General features: G+C 41.4%; 1 protein-coding gene across 1 annotated transcript in view; it reads left to right on the top strand.

The window, feature by feature from the left end:
- The window catches only part of me1 (malic enzyme 1, NADP(+)-dependent, cytosolic), a 137,089-nt gene that overhangs the window by 60,702 nt on the left and 52,999 nt on the right, over positions 1 to 23,388 (top strand). Inside the window, exon 3 of the mRNA XM_013132077.4 lies at positions 407 to 556. Within this exon, the coding sequence (XP_012987531.2) occupies positions 407 to 556 (150 nt within the window). The remainder of the gene's footprint in view (positions 1 to 406; positions 557 to 23,388) is intronic.

The following is a 23,388-nucleotide window of genomic DNA, read 5'->3' as shown; positions in this document are numbered from 1 at the left end:
TAACCGGTAATTATTGTACAACACAGGACTTGTGGCGCAGTTGTCAGCGTTCGTATTCGGCGAGAAGGGAAGACGTGGCGTGCTGTTTTCTCTCGCTCTATCTCTGACTTTTATTCAATTAAGTCCACTTCTGTGAATCTTTGGGGCAGGTTAAATGGGGTGAGGCATTGGTACAGGATTGCTCTCACATGATGTCGGAGTCACCCCCAGATGTTTTTCCCTCTCACCTTAACACTCAACTTTGTCTGTCATTGGTTCTGTCTGTCTGCGTGTCTAATTGTGCATGTGTCTAACTGCAAGTATTTTTCTCAGAGATATGGATTTCATAAATCCTCTGTCAGTTGTAGACAAGTTTTACAGTTCTATTTTAGGGATGTTAAATTTTTTCCCCCTTTGCTGTTCCCAGATATGTGTTTCTGATGGGGCTCCAGGACAGGAATGAGAAGCTCTTCTACAGGGTGCTGACATCAGACACAGAGAAGTTCATGCCCATTGTTTACACCCCCACCGTGGGCTTGGCCTGCCAGATGTATGGCCTGGCTTTCAGGAGACCTAGGTGAGATATGGATCCACTGTGATGCATGCATGTATACCTTCACATATTCCTATTACTGGAAACTCAGAAATGTGCTCCTGCGCAGCGCTAAATGTGCTGCCGCATGTTTGGATGCTTTCAGCGAAACACCTTTTGGAATCCGTCTGTGCGTTTTAGCCTGATTAACACTGATTAACGACTCCTGCATTCAAACGCAAACTTCCTTAGGGAACTAGTCAATAAACGTTTACCTACAAGCCCTACTTCAGAATCTCATTGCCAAGTAAGTTTCACAACAAACTAGGAATTTGTTCTGGTCTGTTGGTGCAGCAATTTTATAAATAAAAAGAAATGTGAATAGTGACTAAGCATAAAAACAGTAGACTGACTTTTAATAAATTAACAAAAAATATACTGAAGTATATAAGGTGCAATAATTGTCCAGTTGAGGGGTGGGTGGGTGTGTGTGGAGGGGTTGTAGATTTGTCTAGTTAAGGGTTGTGTGTATATGTGGGGAGCAGGCTATAGTCAATTTGGCTCTGGGGGAATGTTCATGAGGCCTACTGCTGTAGGAAAGAAACTGTTCTTGTGACGAGGTTCTTTTTGATAGACCTCAACCTTCTACCAGAGTAGAGAGTTCTGAATAGTCTATTTCCAGGGTGAGAGGGATTAGCCCCAATCTTTGCTCCTCACCTCTGCATCCTGGAGGTGTGTAGGTCTTGTGGAGACAGCAGATTGAAGCCAATCACCCTCTCTGCAGAGCAGATGTGCTGCAGCCAGCCCTTGTCCTTGGCAGGGGCTGCAGTGTACCAGATGGTGATAGAGGAGGTCAGGATGGACTCTATGATGGCAGTGTAGAAGTGCACCATCAAAGACTTTGGCAGGTTGAACTTTTTCAGCTACCATAGGAAGTAAATCCTCTGCTGAGCTTTCTTTGTAAGTGAGGTAATGTTCAGCTCCCACTTGAAGTCCTGGGCGATGGTGGTGCCCAGAAAGCAAAAGGACTCGAGAGTTGACATGTCTCTGGTGAGGGTGGTGTCATCCGCAAAGTTCAGGAGCTTGACAGAGTGGTGACTGGAGGTGCAGCTGTTGGTATACAGGGAGAAGAGTAGGGGGACAGGACACAGCCTTGAGGTGAGCCGGTGCTGATGGTTGGGTGTCAGACAGGTGCTTCCCCAACCTCATGTGCTGCCTCCTGTTGGACAGGAAGTCTGTGATCCACCTGCATGTGGTCTCAGGCACTCTCAGTTGGGATATATTGTTCTGGAGCAAAGCATGGGGAATTAGTAGTTTTGGACAAGCTATTTTGACTTGATGGTTACCAAGCTACCCATTACTTCACAATTAAAAAAAGACTAGACTAAAGGAAAATATAATTGAGTTATTTTATTTTTGTTAATTATCTGCTTCCAACCTGCATTGTAAATAAAGATAACACAAAGTGTCAGATTTCTAATTGCAAGAAAACATGTAAAGATTGTGTAATTTAGGCTATTAACAGTCTACAATGGAAAGCACTTAATGCACCACTTCTAATGCAATAACATGGTATTGTTTAAAGATGGTCATACCATGTACAACCCCATTTCCAGAAAAGTTGGAAATGGGGTTGTTATAGGCAGGGCGCTGCGTAAAATGCAAACAAACAAAACAGAATGCAATGGTGTCAAACATTTTATCCCTGTATATAATTGAAAATAATATAAAGACATCATATCTAATGTTGAAACTGAGAAATACTATTGTTTTTGGACAGGGGCATGTTTACCACTGTGTTGTATCAGCTCTTTTAACAATACTCTGTAAGCGTTTTCCAAACTACGAATTCCTATAGTTTGGAAAGTGAAATGTTTTCCCATTCTGGCTTGAAATAGGATTTAATCTACTCAACAGTTTGGGGTCTCATTTGTCATTTTTCTTTCATAATGCGCCAAATGTTTTCAATGGGTGACAGGTCTGGACTGCAAGTAGGCCAGTTTAGCATCCGGACCTTTACATGCTGTTGTAATATGTGCAGAATGTTGTTTGGCATTGTCTTGCTGAAAAAAACAAGGCCTTCCCTGAAAAATACATTGTCTGGATGGCAGCATATGTTGCTCCAAAATCTGTATATGTTGTTCAGAATAAATGGTGACTCCACAGATTTGTAAGTCACCCATGCCATGTGCAGCAACGCACCCCATACCATCACGGATGCTGGCTTTTGAACTGTGCACTGACAGGGAGCTGAATGGGCCTCTCCTTTTTAGCCTGGAGGATGCAGCATCCCTGATTCACATAAATCATTTCTAATTTTGATTTGTCAGTCCACACTAGTTTTCCACTTTGCCTCAGTCCATCTTAAATGAGCTTGGGCCCAGAGAAGGCAGCTGCATTTCTGGATCATGTTTATGTATGGTTTCGTTTTAGCATGGTAGAGTTTTAACTTCAATTTTCTGACCCCATGCAGTGATGTCCACTACAGATTTGTCTGTTTTTAATGCGGTGCCGCCTAATGGCCCTTGCAGTGTCGGCTTTGTCCCTTGCATACAGAGATTTCATCTGTCCAGATTCTATGAATCTTTTAATGATATTATGTACCATAGATAATGATCCCCAAACCATTTACAATTTTACATTGAGAAACATTCTTAAATTGTTGAAACTTGGAGCCAAACGCAGGGAGGCGATAAACAAACTGTATTTTCAATAAATCAAACACAAAGGCACGCTATAACACGGCGATCAAAACGCTCAAACGAACGTGCCTCTCTTCACAATAGAAAGACAGAACAATACCACACAAAGACACCCAGAAACACAGGAACTAAAATAGGCAACCTAATGAGGGAATGGACACCAGGTGTGTGCAATAACAAGACATGACAGTGCAGTGGGAGGAGGAGCGGCGTGGCTAGAAGACCGGCGACGACGCGTGCCGAATACCACGTCGGGGGGGATGGCATGCGTCCTCCACTCGCGTCCTTGTTACATGAAGTGAATAACACGATAATCTTGTTGTCAAGGCACCTGTCAGTGGGTGGGATATATTAGGTAACAAGTGAACATTCTGTCCCCAAAGTTGTTAGAAGCTAGAAAAATGGGCAATCGTAAGGATCTGAGCTACTTTGACAAGGGACAAAATTGTGATGACTAGACTACTGGGTCAGAGCATCTCCAAAACTTCAGCCCTTGTGCGGTGTTCCCGGTCTGTAGTGGTCAGTCCCTATCAAAACTGTTCAATGGAAGGAAAAGGGGTGAACCGGCGACAGGATCATGGGTGGCCAAGGCTCACTGAGTCACGTGGGGAGCGAAGGCTGGCCTGTGTGGTCCGATCCAACAGACAAGCTACTGTTAATGCTGGTACATCACGTCACAGTTTGTTGCATATGGGGCTGCGAAAGCGCCTGCAATGGGCATGTGAGCATCAGAACTGGATCACAGAGCATTGGAAGAAGGTGGCCGGGTCTGATGAATCACGTTTTCTTTTGCATCTCGTGAATGGCCGGGTGCGTGTGTCGCTTACCTGGAGACCACATGACAACAGGATGCACTATGGGAAGCAGGCAAGCCGGTGGAGGCAGGGATGCTTTGGGCAATGTTCTGCTGGGAAACCTTGGGTCCTGCCATTCATGTGGATGTTACTTTCACATGTACCACCTGCATAAGAATTGTTGCAGACCATGTGCACCCTTTCATGGCAACTGTATTCCCTGATGGCATTGGCCTCTTTCAACAGGGTAATGTGCCCTGGCACAAAACAAAAATGGTTCAGGAATGGTTTGAGGAACACCTCAATGAGTTCAAGGTGTTGACTTGGCCTCCAAATTCTCCAGATCTCAACTATCTCTGATAGTTATTGTATAAATGTCATTCACCAATGAATGAAAAAAGTATGTTGTTTTGCCATGAAGGAAAAAAAGTTCTTATGTCATGAAATGAAATAGCTTTGGCAGACTTGCTACCAATTGCGCAATTCTTATGACTATTCCAGTAAGTTAGTAGATACCGGTAAAACGTATTACTGGCTAATACGCTGTTAAAACGCAATACATAGCCACTATTTGTGGTGGAGGTAAACTTAGTAAGTTAGTTTAACTGTATCAATGTCATTCACAAATGGCCAATGAACTATTAAAAAGGGCAGTGGCAAAAGACACCTGGCTATACTGACATCCAGTAAATGTACCGCTCTTTGGTGTAGTGGTTAAGGACAGACTTACATGTGGGTGATCTGGGTTCAAATCTTGGTGTCTACATTTTCTATCACGGGCCAGCTGAACTAGACTTGCCTGGGTTCTTGTTACTTAGGCAAATACAACGGCTGCATACTTGTTTTCATCAGTTTTTTTCATGAAATCAGAAAAACAACTATGTTAGTTATTATTCTGGGTTCAGTTATCAGTTACAAAGCTGTATTTGATGTTCCTGCCTTGTTCTATTTTTCTCTGCGAATGTAGATACATGTTGATCGGAGAACTGAGCTGGAGGACCGGGTATGAAGCAAGTGATCATCTTGTAGAAATCGAGAACTGTCAAACGTTCAAATGAACAATACAATTGAACGAGTCACCGGAAAAACGGACTTGTGAGTCAGTCTCTAAGAAGATTTGTTCAAAATGAACGAATCGTTTGTGAACTGCACATCACTATGTAATACATAAACTTTTGTAGCGTCACTTAAAAAAAAGAAAACTTTGTGAGAATTGGAGGTTTGGAGATAAGAGTTTCAAGAGGCTGGCTACAGTATGATGCCGAAGCTGTGGTTACAAGTTATTCTGTGTGTGGCCAGTGTTAGAATTTAGCAGTAATGTATAGTGGTTAAATATTAGAGAACCCGCACAAATCAAGGGAGGGCATTCTGTATATATCGGAATAATGCAGAGTTGTCCTATTTCAATGAATGTCCAAACTGTTCTCACTGTAATGCTGGTTACAAGCTGATCTATACATTAAAGGGCATGTCTACCTAGCAAAGATCATCTTTCCAAGACGATAACCCTCCCTGCCAGATTGTCAATGTAAACATTCCTGTGGTTATCAGAGCACAACCTACAGAAAGAGATAATCTAAACAGTTGTTCCTATTGCTCTCTTACCTAGGCACATATACCTTCCAATGAAACATACCTTCATAATCCATTTAAAATACATTATAACACAGATTCCACACCAGTATGCTAAAGATAAAAGCAGAAACAACTAATTTGTCATCAGAAATAACATTTTGTCTTCAACATACCTTATCTCAGAGAAATATACTGAGATGAATGTATACGTGATGCTCGGCCAGTGGATTTTTTCATCTGCCAGTCCCCTTGGCAGGTGAGTCAAAAAGTTAGTTTTGGACCCTGTTGACAACCCTGCGGGTGCATGAATGAATGTCTGCTTGTTCCCAATGAATGAGGTGACGTGTAGCCAAATTGAAAACGAATTACGACCGCCTATCATATTGTGAAGGGGGAGAAGCCATTCACGGACTACAGCCATGACATAGTCTGTTTAATGCGGAAAGAAAAACTGTACGGACATGGCTTGTCGACAGTAAGTGTCATGTTAACTACGTCTGCCGACTCACTTACTAGCAGTGACACACAAGCAGCCAGTCAACCAACTAGTGCAAGTACTGTATTGCACCATTATTGTAACCATAAATATATTAACTCATTTTATTGTCATGCTTTTATGTCACTTCAAGTAAGCAAGCATATTCATGAAAATATATTTATAGTAGTTCATATTTTGATAACCATTTATTAAAAAGTAATGTAGGTTAATCATATTTATGTAAATAGCAATTGCTTGTATCAGCTCATGTCTCATATCATATGCAAATATGTGGTATAAATCAATATTCTATGATATTTACATACTATATATCTGTAAAATACAATTACATTGTTTTATTAAAATTCAGTCCGGGCCAGTAGATTTCAGACCAACTTTTTAGCATTGGACCCTGCCCAGTCTTCTCTCCTGCTAACCAGACAAAGCATTGATACTAAAAGGGATAGCGAACTATCAGCTTGAGTTTACAGTGTACTCACGTTAGGATCTGAAGTGTCACCTCTAGGGGTGGGACGATATGAGAATTTCATGCCGTGATTATCCTGGCCAAAATTATCCCGATTATCGATTTCATCCCGATTTAATAGGAATCCCAATAACAATTCTGGTTTCTGGCTCAAAACAGCTGATCAGATATTCTTCCATTACATAAATATTGTTGTTGTGCTTTTAAAAAGCCATTACAATAAATGTATATCAAAGAAGGTTATTAATAATTAACTAATACTCTAATAACATGTAAATCTCTAAATGTATATTGTTGCCAGCTTCATTGACAATACATTGCAGAGGATGTTTAGTGACATTTAGAATTGCCTTTTGTACTGCATTTGCCTTCATTGCACATCTATACATTGCAAATCTGTATGTCACATCTGTAACATACATTATACTTAATACAAGTTCATTTTCTGTCCTCTTCTATTCGCACTTCTTTTTAGATGCTAACTGCATTTCGTTGTACTATACTTGTACTTGTTCAATGACAAAGTTGAATCTAATCACAAATTTCTTTATTGAGTTGTGTACTCCACCAGTTAAATAAAACAAGTAGTCAGGAACACTTCGCTGACTGGCAACAGATCTTTCAAGTCACCTATCTGAGGATCAGGGGTGAAAATAGATTACATTTCTTACTGGTACTGAACTGTGGGTGCATGCACTTCCATTAGCATTTTATGTGCCTAATTAGCTATGGATAGACTTATTTGATGTGTCGATTCTGTATAATAAATGTATAATTATAACAGCTCCCCGTTATGTTGTGCGCATCATGTATTGTACAGATAATGTAGATAGTCAATATTATTTTGGCCCACGCAAAAGTTATTCTATTTTCCTTCTCCTGTCACTTTCAGTAGGAAAGCGTTAACAATTAGCCCACAATATGAGCAAAATTATAATTAGAAAATCGAAAGAGATGGGTATAATGTATACCCTATTATATTTTCTACAATTTGCAGTTTAACACGTTTTTTCTGCATGCATTGTAGCTGCATGTCTTCTAGGATATCATTGGTTTGTTTGAGCTCAACATTGTTTCAACTGCTTGTTTTCCGTGGTAAAGGAATGGACAGGTATTAGCACATAGCTGGAAGTGGGTACGGGATCAGAAGCTTTTTTGTAGACTAAGTGTAGTGGTTAGACTAGTACTGTTATAAAGGAATTGGAAAACTAGTTTAATCTTTATATAATTACAATACAATACAAACACATAACGACATTTAAGATTTTTATTGAAATGTACAATATTCTTCTATTTAAGATAGCAGAGCCATTTGGCTTCATTGACCATACATGGCAGAGGATGTTTAGTGGCGTAGTACAGCTTTGGATGAGATGTGCGCTCCACTTGTACAATAAAACTAGCAGTCAGGGAAAATTCAGCGATTTGCAGTATGTTTTCAAGTCACTCATGAGGATTATCCCGATTTACGATTATCCCGATTATGGAATGTCTCCACAATTTCATAATTCTATTTTCCATCGCGATTAGTACTAAAATCGTCTATAGTCTCATCCCTATTCACGTCCATGTAGCCTGAGGTTTCTTGTGTGACTACGTCATGTAGGATAACTTAGTTGCTCTGATCACTTTGTCTTTTTAATGTATTTCTAACAATTGTATTTGCGTTCACACAGCGTGGTTATAAGGAGAGATGGGCATGGCTCAAACGCAATGAGTTCAGGAAATCCTTGCTGATGAGGTCTACCGTTGCAGAAATTTCAAGGCTCGACCCTAAAGTTTGGTGGTCAGCTGGGTACTACGAAAGAGCACCAACGGGGAAGATTTATTCACAACCCCTCCCCCCCCACACACACACACTACATCATTTTCAAACAAATGACAGAACACACTTCTCTCACTCAACCAGTTTGAAAAATAAATCACATTTGTATACTTCTAAAATACTCAAATAAACTAAAATATAATAAACTAATCCTAACTAAAGTATAATAAAATTGCATCGCTGTCTGATGAAATCCCTGTGGTGCCACCATTGCTAATTATTTCTATTTCTAATTTGTGGATTCCGGCCCGCACAAAGCATCGCTCCGTTTATACCGGTCTTTAATGGAGTGTGCATGCGCGTCTAGACCACCATTGTGGTTGAACAGACCGAGATTAGCTCTTTAATCACAGCCTACCTCTCAGGTATAAAAAGCATTCTGTAGGGAGAGGCACCCTACTGCCGCTATAATCTGCTTCACACAGACTAAACACGCCAACTCTAGGATAACCTGCATGGGGCTAAAGGTCTCGCGTCATTAACTGTGAAAACAAGGTTGGTTCACTGATCTCTGGATGTACTAATTGAAAGCAGGTGTGATAAAGGAGCGCAGTCAAAACCCTGAAAAATCTTTTAATCAATGGAGGTTTGAGACCTAGAAAATGTAGCCTACTGAGACCCATATGTCTCTGGCTAATGTCATTCTGTCATCATGCTTCAGTGAAACATAGGACTCTGTGGCCAACCAGTGAAAAACTGCATAGTTGATGTGACTAATATTAGGAAATGATCACTGATTGCTGCATTTGCTGCTACCAGCTCACGTTTTAGTACTCAAAAGCTAGATAGGCATAGCGACAACTGAGAACTACCTTTTTGTAAGCCGCTATGACCATCATAAATTAAGATTAATGATCAAAGTTGACACTTCAGGAGATTCGGAGTGTCAAGGACTCTGGACTACTGTAATAACTCTTTCGAAGGGTTTAGCGGTCCAACACTAGCATTTTTCAATTCCCAGCAGAGGCCTGGGAAGTATGCATCAAACTCAGTTATAAAAGCCAGGGCTTATCAGCTCGGCTGAATGCAAATTGTTAAATGGCAATGCCCATGAAGTGTGTTTTTGTTGAATATTTTATTAGACTCAAGTCTTTTACTAGATTTGTGTGTGTTGCAAGTTTTTAAACATCAGGTCTAGGCCTAGGTTTGCAACATTCTGATAACTTTCCCAAAATGTTAACTTTCCAGAAATACTGGTTAAATGATTCTGGACTTCCTTCTGCTTTTATATTTAGCTCTGCTGTTTCCAGGAAGTGTGTGTGTGTGATAAAATAACATGGGGAACAAAAAATTCCCTGGATACCCCAATCATGTCAATTATGGTGCCATAGAAGCAAGTAGGCTATGGACCCTCTCTTGGCTAAGTGCTGAGATCTAGAATTAAAAGCCGTGATTAAGGCCAAAATTCATTTTACAGGATGAAGAGCTATGACATCTTAAAAGCTCAATGATTGTCTATCAGAAATATTTTTCCTGTTGAAAAGTTCCACCACATAAAGCATTGATTTAAAGGACAAAATAAGTGATATCTGATTCTAGCCTATGAAAGCAAAGAGGGTCGGTCATCCCCTCCCCCAAACCATGTGTCGCACACCTGAACCTCATGATTGTGATTGGCAGTGATATGTCTGAGGGGGTGAGGTCACTTAGATAAGGTGCAGTTATTTCTCTAAAACCGTGTCAGGAGCTTGGCAATTTCAATGGGATTATCAAGTGACTGGGGTGCACTTTGTTCTTTTTTTTTTTTATGGAAGATGTTAGTGGAAGTTGCCAGTGCCCCACTTCACAGTCCAGAAGGGCATTGTGGCTTTGAACCGTCTCGGCTCCCCGTGGAAAGAAGCTTACGTGTTGCAATCCAAGCGTCCAGGCCCACACACAGTGGTGCTGTAAAGCATAATGTTGTTTGGATCAATGATCAAGCAGGCCAAATAGCTAAGTAGAAAATTGCCCTTTTTTTTTTTTCTTTAATCCACGAGACATGAGAGCAGTCATCTGTGGCCAGTCTGACAACCAGGGTGCCATATTACCCAAATCCTATTGCATACGTGAGTTTGACAAATGTATCACCTATTGAACGATGCCTCTATAACTTTAAAGTTATGCTCTTTTTTTCACCTTTCTGGGTTGGGGATTTGATCTTTTGGTTGCTGTTCAGGTGCTGTAAATGTTAGGCTACCTTGCATCTGTTTTTTGCTGTGTACGAACAATTGAGGAAGAAAACAAATGTTCCACTGTAATACATACACAACCAGACTTCATCATAATGAAAAGAGTGAGGGATTGGCAGAGAAATGGTGGGAGAAGATGTTTGGAATTTCGCTGACCTCATGAGGAACGTGGCTAACCTTTTGGGAGTAATTCCCTCACAAAACATTGAGGACCTTGTAAAACAATTTTGATCTTTTTTCTTCTGGTTTTGCTTGATATAGGGTTTGGAGCCAGAATAAGCAAAGAACTTTGAATTTCACCTCGTCATTCCCTGAACCTTTCGGCTGAAAAATAAACATGGTGTGGTATTACCAGACTTAAAAACCCTGGGTCCCACTGTTTTTATTCAGGAAGAATGCACTGTAATCAACATGAGTATTCTTTATATGACATTCCTTTATGCTTTTTCTTTTTTTATGACTGGACACATGGATTCTAGGAGCGGCAAGGTAGCCTGGTGGGTAGGGTATCTGTCTAGTGGCCGAAACATCCCTGGTTCTAATCCCCCTACTGCTAAGGTGAAAGCCATGTTTTGTCCCTGAGCCAGACCTTTTAACCCTTATTCCTTTTCCTCCCCATGTATTCCCCCAGGTTGCTGCTGTAAATATGAGTTGGTTCTTAATTAACTTGCCTTGTTTAATAATGACAGAATAAATAAAAATGCATTGTATGGTTGAAATGCTGTTGTATTGGAAAACTGATGACAGGTGTTTGTGCTGAAGGAACTAATGGTATTAGTATTGATTGGGGGATGTCTAGCTCCATCCCAACAACATTACTGCATTGTTGGGATAGAGCCAAGACAATAAGCAGGTCAGTTGTTCAGTGGTTTTACACTTGCTATATTCTTTGACTGGTAAATGCGTGCCAATCTGAGCTGTTTGGATTAGCAGGAATTTCATCTCCAGCATTCTGTATTGTTTTTAATGCTCACCCTTAGGCGTCACTCTCGCATCCCTTGGCCAAACTAACAAGAAATCTTGGAATGGAGATGTGCCGAACAATCACCGCTGACTGCTCCAATCCAGGCATCTCCATTTTTCTCTTTCTCTGGGGGAGGATAGATTGGGCTGTGGCATACACTTCTTTCCTTTGTCTTTCGCTTTCACACTTTGTCGTGGCATGTAGCCTAGTGCTTTGAGTGTCTGACCAGTAAACGAAGGGTTTGTCTCAGTGCCAGTAAGGTCCCTTAGCAAGGCAGTTAACCATAATTGCTCCCCACACCTCTCCAATTCTAATGGGTTAGATCACAAATGCGGAAGCCAAATCTCTTAGGTCTTGCGTGCAAACTGACATCCCTTTTCCCCTCTCTCGTTCTCTCTTCCACTCTTTTTGCTCTTGCACTCTCTGAGGAGGATGACAGAGTCTCTAGTTCACGGGAATGCAGCACAGACAGACTATAGAGGGGATGTAAAGTGATTTGGGAAATGACTTCATCACTGTTTACGGTCTATTCAATCAAATTGTATTTTCATGCCCACTAACTCTAAACCTGAACATGTGTTCGGTTACTGTACGATTTGTTTACGTTGATCGTTCAGTATGTCTTATTGGCACCCTGTTGCCTCCAGAACCCTTCATGGCGTGCATTCTACAAGGTGTTAGGTTACTGTACGATTTGTTTCTGTTGATTATTCAGTATGTCATATTGGAATGATGCATTTTCATATGTGTACCTAATTAGGTGTACCAAAATCTGTCCATTGGGAACTTTAAAAAATATATTTTATTAAATTGAGATTTACTGCACCTCAATAAGTATGCAATGTTACTAGCAGGTGTGTTGGAACGCGAAAGAAAAAAGCTATGGAAAACCGCCTGTCAAAGCTGAGTACCACACTACACTGCTTTTCCCGAAAAGTCTGCTCCCAACTAACTGGGGCTGGCAGAGAAATTCTGCTTCCTTTTCTTGAGGAAAGAAGTGGAACTATAAAATATCAAGAAGTAAAAGGTTACAGACTTGTATATGGTACCTTATGGAAAACCCCTTTGTTGGCCCATGTCAGTTACTTCCCTTAAATGCATTATGTGTATGTTTTTTAATGATGTTGTTATTCAGCCAGATTATTTCTACCACAGAAGGGCATGAGGTAATACAGTTGAGAGCAAGACTGGGAATTAAAGAAAATATACTGTACAGTTTATCTTTCATGGTTAAATTGTGTGTGTGTGCTATTGACATTCCTGTGCTCTGTTATTCTGTGGCTTTTTAAAAGGTGCGTGCGGGTGCGCGTGTCCGTGCGCATGTGCGTGTGTGCGTGCGTGTGTGCGTACGACCGCATACATGTAATGTGCAACCACGTCTTAAAACAGCATTTTCCTCATCACAGAAAAGGGGTTTGCCACTGGTTTGTTGAATCCAGCTTTGTTTTACCCCAGTGAAAATTGAAAAATGGACCACCCCCAAAGAAAAACTTATTGGCACAGGATCATCTGTTATCTCTGGATATTTTCTTCAGGCTACTCAAAGAATTTCTGTACAAGTTATGTTGATGGGACATTGCTTGTTATCTTGTTTCCCAACCTAACAATTTAATTAGGATACTCCGCATAGAATGAAATCACAAAGTGAGGGGTTTGACCGTTCTTTTGATCCTCATGACACTCCGTGTCAGTCGAGGAAAACAGCCTAAATGATTAAGAGGTATTCAAGGTCATGTACTTCAGGCTTTTGATGCAGATGCACTTTCCACCTTTTTAGTAGGTGTGGAAGGTTATTTTCCTCATTACAATTTGTGACCCCCCCCGCCTTTTATTAGATCAAGTCTTTGCTAAAATAGCAGTGGTATGGATTTAAACTTATAGCATACTGCAGCAGTACAACTCGAGACCGCACAGTGCAGCTTTTGACTTGTAGTTGGTTTAACCAAAGGTGTTCAGAGTTTTCAGGTTTTGAGCACGTTTGAGGTAAAAAAAAATGAACCCCCTCTCAAGTTAAGCCTAGTGACTGATTAAACTCCGGTCAAACTCAGGAACGGCAATCAAGATTTGGTGATAATTCCAACAGATAAGAGAAAAAATGACTGCAATGTCACATACAAACATACTTTCCTGTGTTTCCCAGACGAGACTGTAATCTGTAAAAAAAAGTATTGTTAGATGCTTAACGCAACTTTTTTTAAAGATATATTTTGAGATATGTTATCTCAACATATCTCAATGTTGACAAAACAAGGCTATAGCCGCTACTTGTTTTCAGCTGAAAGGAGTGGAACCCTTTGTGGTCGTCTACTGCTGTTGCCCTTGACAATAATGGACAGGTTTCGTTCTGAATGCCATTCTGGACACTTTGGTGCTACTACCCATTATTGTGGCCCACCTGTTAGCAAGTGTGGTTCTCCATCACCCTCTCAGGAAGCACTGGCACTGACTAAAGGTTGTTGGTCCATCAAACCATTTTTGGTAATCCTTAGATGCAATTGTCTGTCACTGAAAATCATATCACACTTAGTGTCGGTTAGGTCAGCTGTTTACCCATGTTAACACTGATGAGGATGATCCTTCTCAAACCACAACCTCCTGGATGGATGAAGAGCTGCATACTTTAATCTATTCTACAAGGATCGCCAGTAGCAAGATGCGTTTGATATGACAACCCCGTCAGCTCACAGTTACTGTTGGCCTATAAACACTAGAAGCAGTCTGGTACAGTATACTAAGCAGAACTAGGAATAACATTTCTACAATGTGCTTTGTGAAAGCGAGACATGCGGCCACAACCCTTACACTCTTTGGTTAAAAGGGAGGATCAACTGGAAGATGTCAACATTGGTAATGTGCACTCACACATACAAATTATACTGCACCGACGCATACGCAAGCACATTGTGTCTTATTTACGTGGCCTAGTGTTATCCAGCAGTGTGAGCCTCTGCCTCTGGTGTACATGTACTGCTGCAGCATGGGTGTGAACCTGCACTGAATCTATCTCAGGAAGAAATATAATCTGTCAAAATATCCATTCATAGCCCACAAAAACCTTCAGCAAATGTATTTTTGGGGTTTAGTCACAAGCTCCACCAGTTCCATGCCCAGTCAATCTCTTCATTAGTGAAGAATGGGGGATCACAGGCATTTACTGTTAGTTATGTCACTTCCTGGCATATGGTAAAATTCGCCTGGCTGACACCGTACTTCTCAACCACTGCCAATGACAGCCAGTTCTGCTGACGGTATGTTCGACAACATGGCAATCAGAGCCCACAGTGTTTGAGAACTGATTAAAGAACTGTTTTATTCGTTTGGGAATAAATTAACGATGCCAGGGTAAGCTCTCAAACTGCTTGTAAAATGCAAATCCATAAATGTTTTTGGTTTGGGGTTTTAATTGTTGTCTATACTGTAGATCTACCAAACAGTTAAATATGTCCCCTCCCTAGGTCACTCTATCTAAACATAATCTCATTGACCAATACATATTGGTTCCTTCTTACAATGTTGGCTGAAATTCTTAACCTTTGTGTCTCAGTGGAAAGAACACTAGAGCCAAGAGTATTTTTCTTTTTTTTAAAGTCTGTTTCAGTAACTCACTCTGTGGGCAATTTAATCTCAGTTCCCACCATCTCTCAAGCTGTGGGAAAACATAATTAGGAGATAAGTCCGGTTTATATCGTTTCTCATTCTCAAAGAGACTCTTATTCTCCTCTAACCCTCGCACGAATAAATACAGACTACAGATGAGCAATCTCTCCCTCTCTAAAACAGACACACAACCCTAAACACACACAATTTATTCTTTTTTAAGTAACAGGAAAATTGACAGTGGTAGTATGGAGATGAGCAGGTTTTCATAGATTGTCCTCAAATGAACTTACAATGGCGTTATCTTGTATAATCGCTTTAGAATAAGACTAAATAAACATCTGTACAACATTCTATATAAGTTAGGTGTCAAGTTGGCAAATTCTCAAGTTGTTTAAATTCTTGATGGTATTTCATTGCTATGCTATTTAACATTTCCAGGGAGCTTAGACCTGTCTGTGGTTAGTATAGCGAAACAGTGCGTATTCACATGGTCATCGCCTTAACAATTCCAGTTGTTCATCCATTTGGTTGCCAACTGGATGGTGATTGGTAGAGGCTATTTTTTGGCAGCAAATCAGCAAGTTACCCTTTGACAACTACTTTGACCATAAACATACCATGGTCAAACTTCGTTTCTGAAAGTCCTTTGATTGGCCTGACCTATAAAGGTCTTTCAACAAACCCATTCAATAAGGCTCTTGCATCTTACCATTTAGATGTCCCCATCGCAAACATTCATCGCTCAATCAGTTTTTGAAGTTCAAAAGTGAGCTGTCCAATTAAACCATCAGAAGAAATACCTTCTTAATAGGGCAAGACTAGCAAGGCTAAAATTAGAAATATAAAGCAATTGCTGTTAATAAATCATTACAAGGTTTTTGTATTATGATGGAACATTGCTTTTTTTATTCCAGCAGTCATTCTAAACTGTCAGCCAGCCAAGGCTTCTCTTACTACATTGTTCTTCTAAGATGGATTGTGGGAAAATAGTCTGATTGTTTTTCCTAAAATCTTTGTGCCAGTCCAAACCTGTCTCATGCTGTCATCTGTAACTTATGAAGTAACAGAGTGCTATATGGTTAAAGTGGTTTTCCAGCTGTTTCACAGCAGATATGCTTTTTACAGCTTGGGCAGCCCCTTGGGTTGCCCCTACAGATCTCCTGAAACCTAATCCATATTTGTCTGTACATTTTAAAAACGACTTAACACTCCATAAATCATTATCTCACATATGTTTCGTTTGACTGTTATGCCATCTCCACCACACTACTTCTTCTGAAAAAGCTCTGATCCCATATGAACTTACTGGAATGACTAATACTGTTTTTTCATTATCCAATCCTGACCTCTGTTGCTAACACAACGTAACTTGTGTAGAAACACACATAGTAATTTAACGTTGCACAGTTGGTGGAGTCATCAAATCTGACGCGCTTCGGCTCAAATAGGAGGCACATCAAAACCCACACAAACAGTCCCCCGCGCGCCAGAGGCCAAGGCCTGGTCTCTTCAGAAAGGGGCTAATTCATGGAACGAGTAGCTGCGTGTGGCTAAAAAGGGTCATAGAGCTTGTTGGGTTCAGCAGGTCCGCGGCTCTGATTCCTTAAGCAGGATGTCTGTCTTGGGGAAGACACTTTTCCTTCTGTTCCGCTGTTATGTAAGTCCTAAAAGAAATGTAACACCCTTCCCCCTCCCACTCCTCTGCAGTGTCTCACACAGAGCTTTGGAATGGAAACCTGCCTAGCTCTTTGTCAGTTCAAATCTAAGGGGGATATGCTTAAGTGAGTGAAATAAACAATGAAAGTGGCATGATGAATCAGATTAGACAAATTTATATTGAAGTGGTAATAATGATTGACAGGGCAATACCATATCTAGGAAGGTACTTGTTATATTTCGATGCAAAAACTGCGATTCACACAATATCTTAGTTATTTTTGTAATTATTGTTTTGAGAAATAAATTCTTTGTTCATTTCTGTGTCTTTGTCTGCCTCTGTCTGACTGTTTCTCTGTGTTTGTTTCTTTCTCACTCTGTCTCCCTTTGTCTCGCCGTCTCTCTGGACCAGTGAGATAACAAGCCTTGATAAGACTCAGCCCTCTCAATGTCCTGTTATTTTGAGCGCATTCAGGTTGGCTGCAGGTCTGCCTGGCCGCGCTAATCCTGTCCGCTATCGTCAGATCGTCCAAGGAGAGAAGAGCCGTATCAAACTGGTGACATCATTGGCTGTTGGTGGGGAAGATGCCATTGCATGCCCTATGTGGAAGGGGTTTGAGAGGGAGGCAGTGATAGAGGAAGTGTTACTAGTCATGATTTTCCACCCTCTCCGGGACTGGGAAGGGTCTCGCGCTGGCTGAGGTTTTATGGAATAAGGGGGTGGTGGGAATGCAACAGATTCTAACATTGAAATACTGAGAACCCCAGCCTGCCGAGGAGTGTGGGCGGCTGTGATGCATTCTGGGCTCACTAAACCGGAGGGTGAAGGGAAAAAGGGATTCAGGTGGGAGGGACAGGGTGAAGGAGAGGAACAGTTTGTCATGCTGATGCTGGATTCTTTCCTGAATCTGCAAATGTCCCATGCCGTCTCTCTTCCCGTCTTTTACCGAACTCCGTTTTCCGAGGCTCTGCTGAGCATTTCACTTCTTTTGATGCTGCTCCGGGTCCGTTGTAATTAGTTATTTTTAAAACTATGAGCGTCAGTACTGGCCCTGTCATTTGGTTGGGTTATTGATGTGCCAGGACCCTGCCTACTTATTGGCTCTTTTTCCCATCTCCATATGCTGCTTGTATTGACTTAGTCAATACAGGTTAATGCTGGTTTACACACTGCAGCTGAGGTGCATTAACCCAGATGCATAATGCCAACTTCTACACTGTGTTCTGTCCATTTCAGTAATAGGCCTTGATAGAGGTATTGGTCCTGGGCCTGGTTAAACAAAACATCTCATGTTAATTTTGAGCTTTGTCTAGTGTCACTTTCCCCAGTTGGGTTAAACGGAGTGTCCTCCGCAAGAAGCCATTAGCTCATTAAATACCACTTGAAGAAGGGAGAAACTGAAAACTGAAACCAGTGACCTCATGATGCAAATATTGTTCTGTCAGTCCTTTTCTAGAAACTGTGGTCGGATACCACATCGAGCCATTGAAAATTGACTCTGCTCTCTTTTGCTCTTTCTCTTTCTTTTGGTGGCATTTTTCTCTCTCTTTCACCCTTTCCATCACATTCTTTCACTGTCGTGGTCTTCAGATGGCCAGGTTTGTTCAACCCTACATTGCCATCTGTCCAGTCTTTTGACAGTCACAAACGGACGATTGATATTCACTTCACTTTTGAGGGAATGGCCAGAAACCACATTAGATCCCTAGAAGGAATCTAGGAACATTTTAACTTTGTGTTTTGGTCAAAAGATTTATTTTGAAAGTGTGTGGGAGATAACTTGCATCCGTTATGACGTTATTGTTCAGGTCATTGGTCTTACTGTAAACCCTCTACCATTTGACATCATTAAATATCCACTACATCCCACAGGCACTAATACACACACATTCTATATGTGAATGCAATTCAAGAATTCCCCTTTGAGACAGCTTTCAGCACAGAGGCACCATGGGATAAGTAGGCTGAAATGAGGCAGGTTTAGGGTTACATCAGTACAAGAGATATCTGGGTCTAACTGTCTGTGAGGGCTTGTCAGTGACAGGATACTGGCATAGTCTGTCTGGGAGACACGACACTGGCAATCTGGCATGTCGGGCAAATGTCAAAAGGGTCAGTTCAGTGTTTCACTTGTGGGCCTGTTTAGGTTATGTGGCCTGTAATGAGTGCCTGAAGGAATAAAATGTGCCATGAGTGTGACTCACAGCAGAAAATGGCCTGTGCTGATTTCTGGTCCCGGTCAATCAATGCATGACACTTGTTCCATACGCCACACTGAGTTTCTTCACCCTGAGACTTCTCCCTTAAGCCGGTTGCTAGCAGGGTACATTAACGTTCACTTGCTGTGACAGCACCCAGAAGTTGACAAATGCTAACACTGGATGGTGTAACTGTACACATCTGTCCATTCTGTTGCGATATCCGTCAACTCGATATCTAAAACATGTGCCAATATAAAGTCTATGATACTGTAGGTATGGATCCTGTCCCAGGGCATTTTATGTAACTCTTTGAAGTTTGGCTTTTTGCCTGGTAAAGGCACTTAGAGGTCTCTGAGTGACATTTTAGAATGCTTTCAAACTTGCCTTAAGATTGACTTGTTGAACTTTGACAGAAAAGGTTGAACCGCACACAACTGGCACAATTTCAGTCTCACAGGGCTACACACACACACACACACACACACACACACACACACTGTAGTAACCGTTTAACCATTTGGAGGTGACATGATGGCTAACGTGCAGAAGAGGTGGATGTGTTCTAGGTGATTGGCTGCACTTTGTGTTTGTTGAGGATATGGGTCAACAGTCTGTCAGAAGTTGGTGTCTCCCTGAGGCTCCAGTGGTGTTGTGGGTCAGGGTGGAGGGCAGCTCCAGCCAGGACTGTGTTGTTGCTGCCACCCTTCGCTCCCCTCACTCCCTGGGCTGTGTTTTCCACAGGATAAGTGGTCGTGATGATAAAATCCGCTGCTTTTTTCCAGTTTTGACAACTTTCACTCTTGTCTCTTGTTTTCTTTAAATGTTCTCTGTTCGTGCTTTGCCTTTTTTGCTTTCTTTTTGACTCTTTTTACTCTTTTTGACTCTCTTTACTTTTACAGATGCACACTATGGAATAACAGATGATTACTTTTGCAGCCAAATAAAGCAGTATGTACTGTATATGTTTGCATACTGTCCACTGTGATAATCAACCCACAGCCCTGGCGTTGCAAGCACCATGCTTTACCAGCTGAGCTGTATGCTTTCAGACTCTACCATCCATGTTATCTCCGCTCAGATCCTGTAGTACTGTACACAGTCCACTAACCTTGCTCATCTATTGGTTATGCCTTATATTCAGAAATAACAGTATTTCAATAGTCAATCTGTTGAACCTCAACATCATTTCACTCTAGTAACACTAACAAACCTCATCCTCTCCCTAACCCTTACCTTAAACTTATAAAGCTTTGTTTATTGTAAGAATTCCTGCGGAGCATCTAGAGATTATCGGGAATATCCAAATAAAGTGTAACTTGATAAGTGCATTTTTTGGTTTGTCCACAACTCTCCTGACAGTGCTTAAGAGATTTGTGATTGACAGGCAGGCAGGGAAAGAGAGCGAGGGGAAAATGTAGCTGGCAGCTTAGTTTGGTATTTAAACCATAAACATTACCAAAAGTAAATTTGCTTGCTAATTAATACATTTACAATGTGTACAATAATTACAAGCCCGTAAATCTTAACAGAGACCCAGTGTCCCGTGTGACAGCAACACCAGTGGGGTGGTTTACTTCAAAATAGAAGTGCAATTTTTGTTGGATCTTGTTCAATTGACAAAATAAATAACATTGTCATCGATGTCTAGTTGGTCCGGCCAGTGAATGGCCATCTGGCATGGGATCCCACCACTAACATGGGTTTCCCCATGGCTTAGATCACATAGCTCTGGGACATGAAGCAGCTCAAGCCCCTTCATGCCTGCATGGTCTGTGCAGGCAAACACATGCAGATGAACACGCGCAAATCAAGCTCTTCGCAGCTGTTCAATCACAGGCCAAGCTGTCCATGGAGCACGTAGAATGTGAGAGGCGTGTGTTTGTTTGCGCTTGTTGGATCACTGATGGTTTTGTGCATCTTGGCTTGTTGATGATCATTAGCCTTCTTGTTACTTGACCTCTTTGCAGCTGCTGGTACAGTTTAAACATCTGAAAGAGAGTGACTGACCAGATGTTTTTGGTCCCGTTTTTCATTTTGTCCCTTTTGTTCCTGTTTTGGTCCCATTTATGACCTGGCTAATAGCTTTCAAGCTTTCAAGTCTCTTTCCGGTCGGTCGGTCTCTTTCCGGTCGGTCAGTCGCTGTCCTGTCTGTTGCTGTGTCTTCAATTTCAATTCAATATTCAATTCAAGAGGTGGTTTATTTTTCATGAATGGATGGTTATCACTTGCTTAATCAAACATGTTTGGCAGCAGTAGAGATACACAAAAACACACAAAAATGTTTGTCACATAAAAAGAAAACAAATAACAAATTATTTACAGAATTGTACATTGAGTGCTACTGAATGTCTTATATAATGACAGACCAGGACATTCAGCTACAGGGTTTACTATGGCTGTTTTCATCAAAGAAAATACTTTTTTTCCTTGGCAGATTCCATAAATCTGTCAATTCAAAGTTCATATTCAAGAAATAAATACCTCTTATTGAATCACATTTAGAGCTGTAGAGTGGGGAATGTTGTTTATTTTCAACTTCTCCTGACGCAGTGTTTACAAAGTCTTTTCTCAGTTTAATTTCAATTTCTGTAGGTATTTTGGATCAAGATTTTGATTTGTTCGTTTTTTTTTTTTTACTGATTGTCTAGAGTGTTTGAATATAGCTGCTGTTTCTGGGCCAGCTGCTCTAAAGGGTCGCTCAGGTTTGCTTTGTTTGTATAAGAATGCCTTGTGATGATGATATTCTGGATCACAGTGTGTTAGTCTTTTCTCAACCTGGATTGCTAATGGGAATCTACCAGGTTCTACCTTACAGATTTGGAAGCATTTCTGTGAACACCCAAAACGTTTTTAAAAGTGTAATATTTCAGTAGGGCTTTTGTCCCATGATTTGAATTGGATAGTGGGCCCCTAATGTGAATGCTATACAAAAAGATTGGAGATATGACTGTCTCTGAGTGTGTGTGTGTCTGTGTGTGTGTGTGTGAGTATTTAGATTAGATTCAACTTTGTCAGTGAACAGTACAAGTACAGTACAACAAAATGCAGTTAGCATCTAACCAGAAGTGCAAATAGAAGAAGAAATGTACACGTATTTACAAGTAATAATTATAGGTATATTTCAAGTAGAATGTATAGATGTGCAATTAATGCAAATGCAGTACAAATGGCAATACTAAATGTGTAATTAAGGCAAATAGAGGAGGATAGAACATTTACAAGTATTAAGTATAGTGTATGTTACAAATGGGATATTAGTTGTGTGGGTATAAAAGGCAATTCTAAATGTGCAATCGAGGCATATTCAAGGAGTAAGTTAGCATGTGCAACCGGAGTGGAGAGATGGTAGCAATGAGGTCCCCAGGGTAGGCATGCGTATGTAACAACTGTACAAATGCAAGCATGATGGCAGTTATAAATGTGCAAAGAGGCAAACTGAATGTGCAAGGTGCATGTGCAACTGAAATGCAGGGATAGCAGCAGTGAGTTTCCTGAGGTAGACGCATACATGTAACAACTGAAAATGTCCATTATCAGACTTTGCAAGGCTGTGTCAGTAGTACAAAGGGAGTAGTGCAACAAGGTCCCTGAGAGGCGGGGGGGTATGTTTAATGATGGGTCACAGAGTTCAACAGGGTTACGATAGATGGGAAGAAACTGTTCCTGAACCTGCTGATGTGGGAACGAAGAGACCTGTACCGCCTGCCTGATGGTAAGAGGGCAAACAGTTTGTGGCCTGGTTGTGAAGGGTCCCTGATGATCCTGCGCGCCCTGCACAGACACCAGTTGCGCTGGAGGTCTACGATGGCAGGAAACTGGGCACCATTGATGTGCTGGGCTGTTTTCACCACCCATTGCAGGGCCTTCTGATTTGCTGTGGAGCAACCACTAAACCACACTGTGGCGCCGTTAGTCAGATTGCTCTCGATTGTGCAACGGTGAAAGTTCACAAGGATCTTGGAGGACAGGTGGGATTTCTTCAGCCTTCTCAAGATGTACAGGTGCTGCTTCTCCTTTTTGACCATGGCTGAGGTGTTGAGGGTCCAGGAGAGGTCCTCTGAGATGTGGCCACCCAGGAATCCTTGTAGAATACCAGTGTGAAGAATACCAGTGTGAAGTAGGTCAAATTGTTTAATCTGACAGACTGGAGTCTGTTGGTTAGGAAGTCCAAAGTCCAGTTGCAGAGAGAGGGGCTGATCCCCAGGTCCTGGAATTTGTTGACCAGCCTAGAGGATGACTGTGTTGAATGCTTAGCTAAAGTCTATGAATAGCATTCTCACAGGTGTTGGTTTTGTCCATGTTGGTCAGGGCACATGGACAAAACCAAAAAGCTGTGGAGATGGCATCCTCTGTAGAGCTGTTCAACTGGTAGGGATCCTGTGTGTGTGTGTGTGTGCGCGCTGCACGATATTGACAAAATGTGATA

Source organism: Esox lucius, chromosome 20, assembly GCF_011004845.1.
Source record: "Esox lucius isolate fEsoLuc1 chromosome 20, fEsoLuc1.pri, whole genome shotgun sequence".
NCBI classification, from domain to species: Eukaryota; Metazoa; Chordata; class Actinopteri; order Esociformes; family Esocidae; genus Esox; species Esox lucius.
This window is presented reverse-complemented; position numbering and strand designations above follow the sequence as displayed.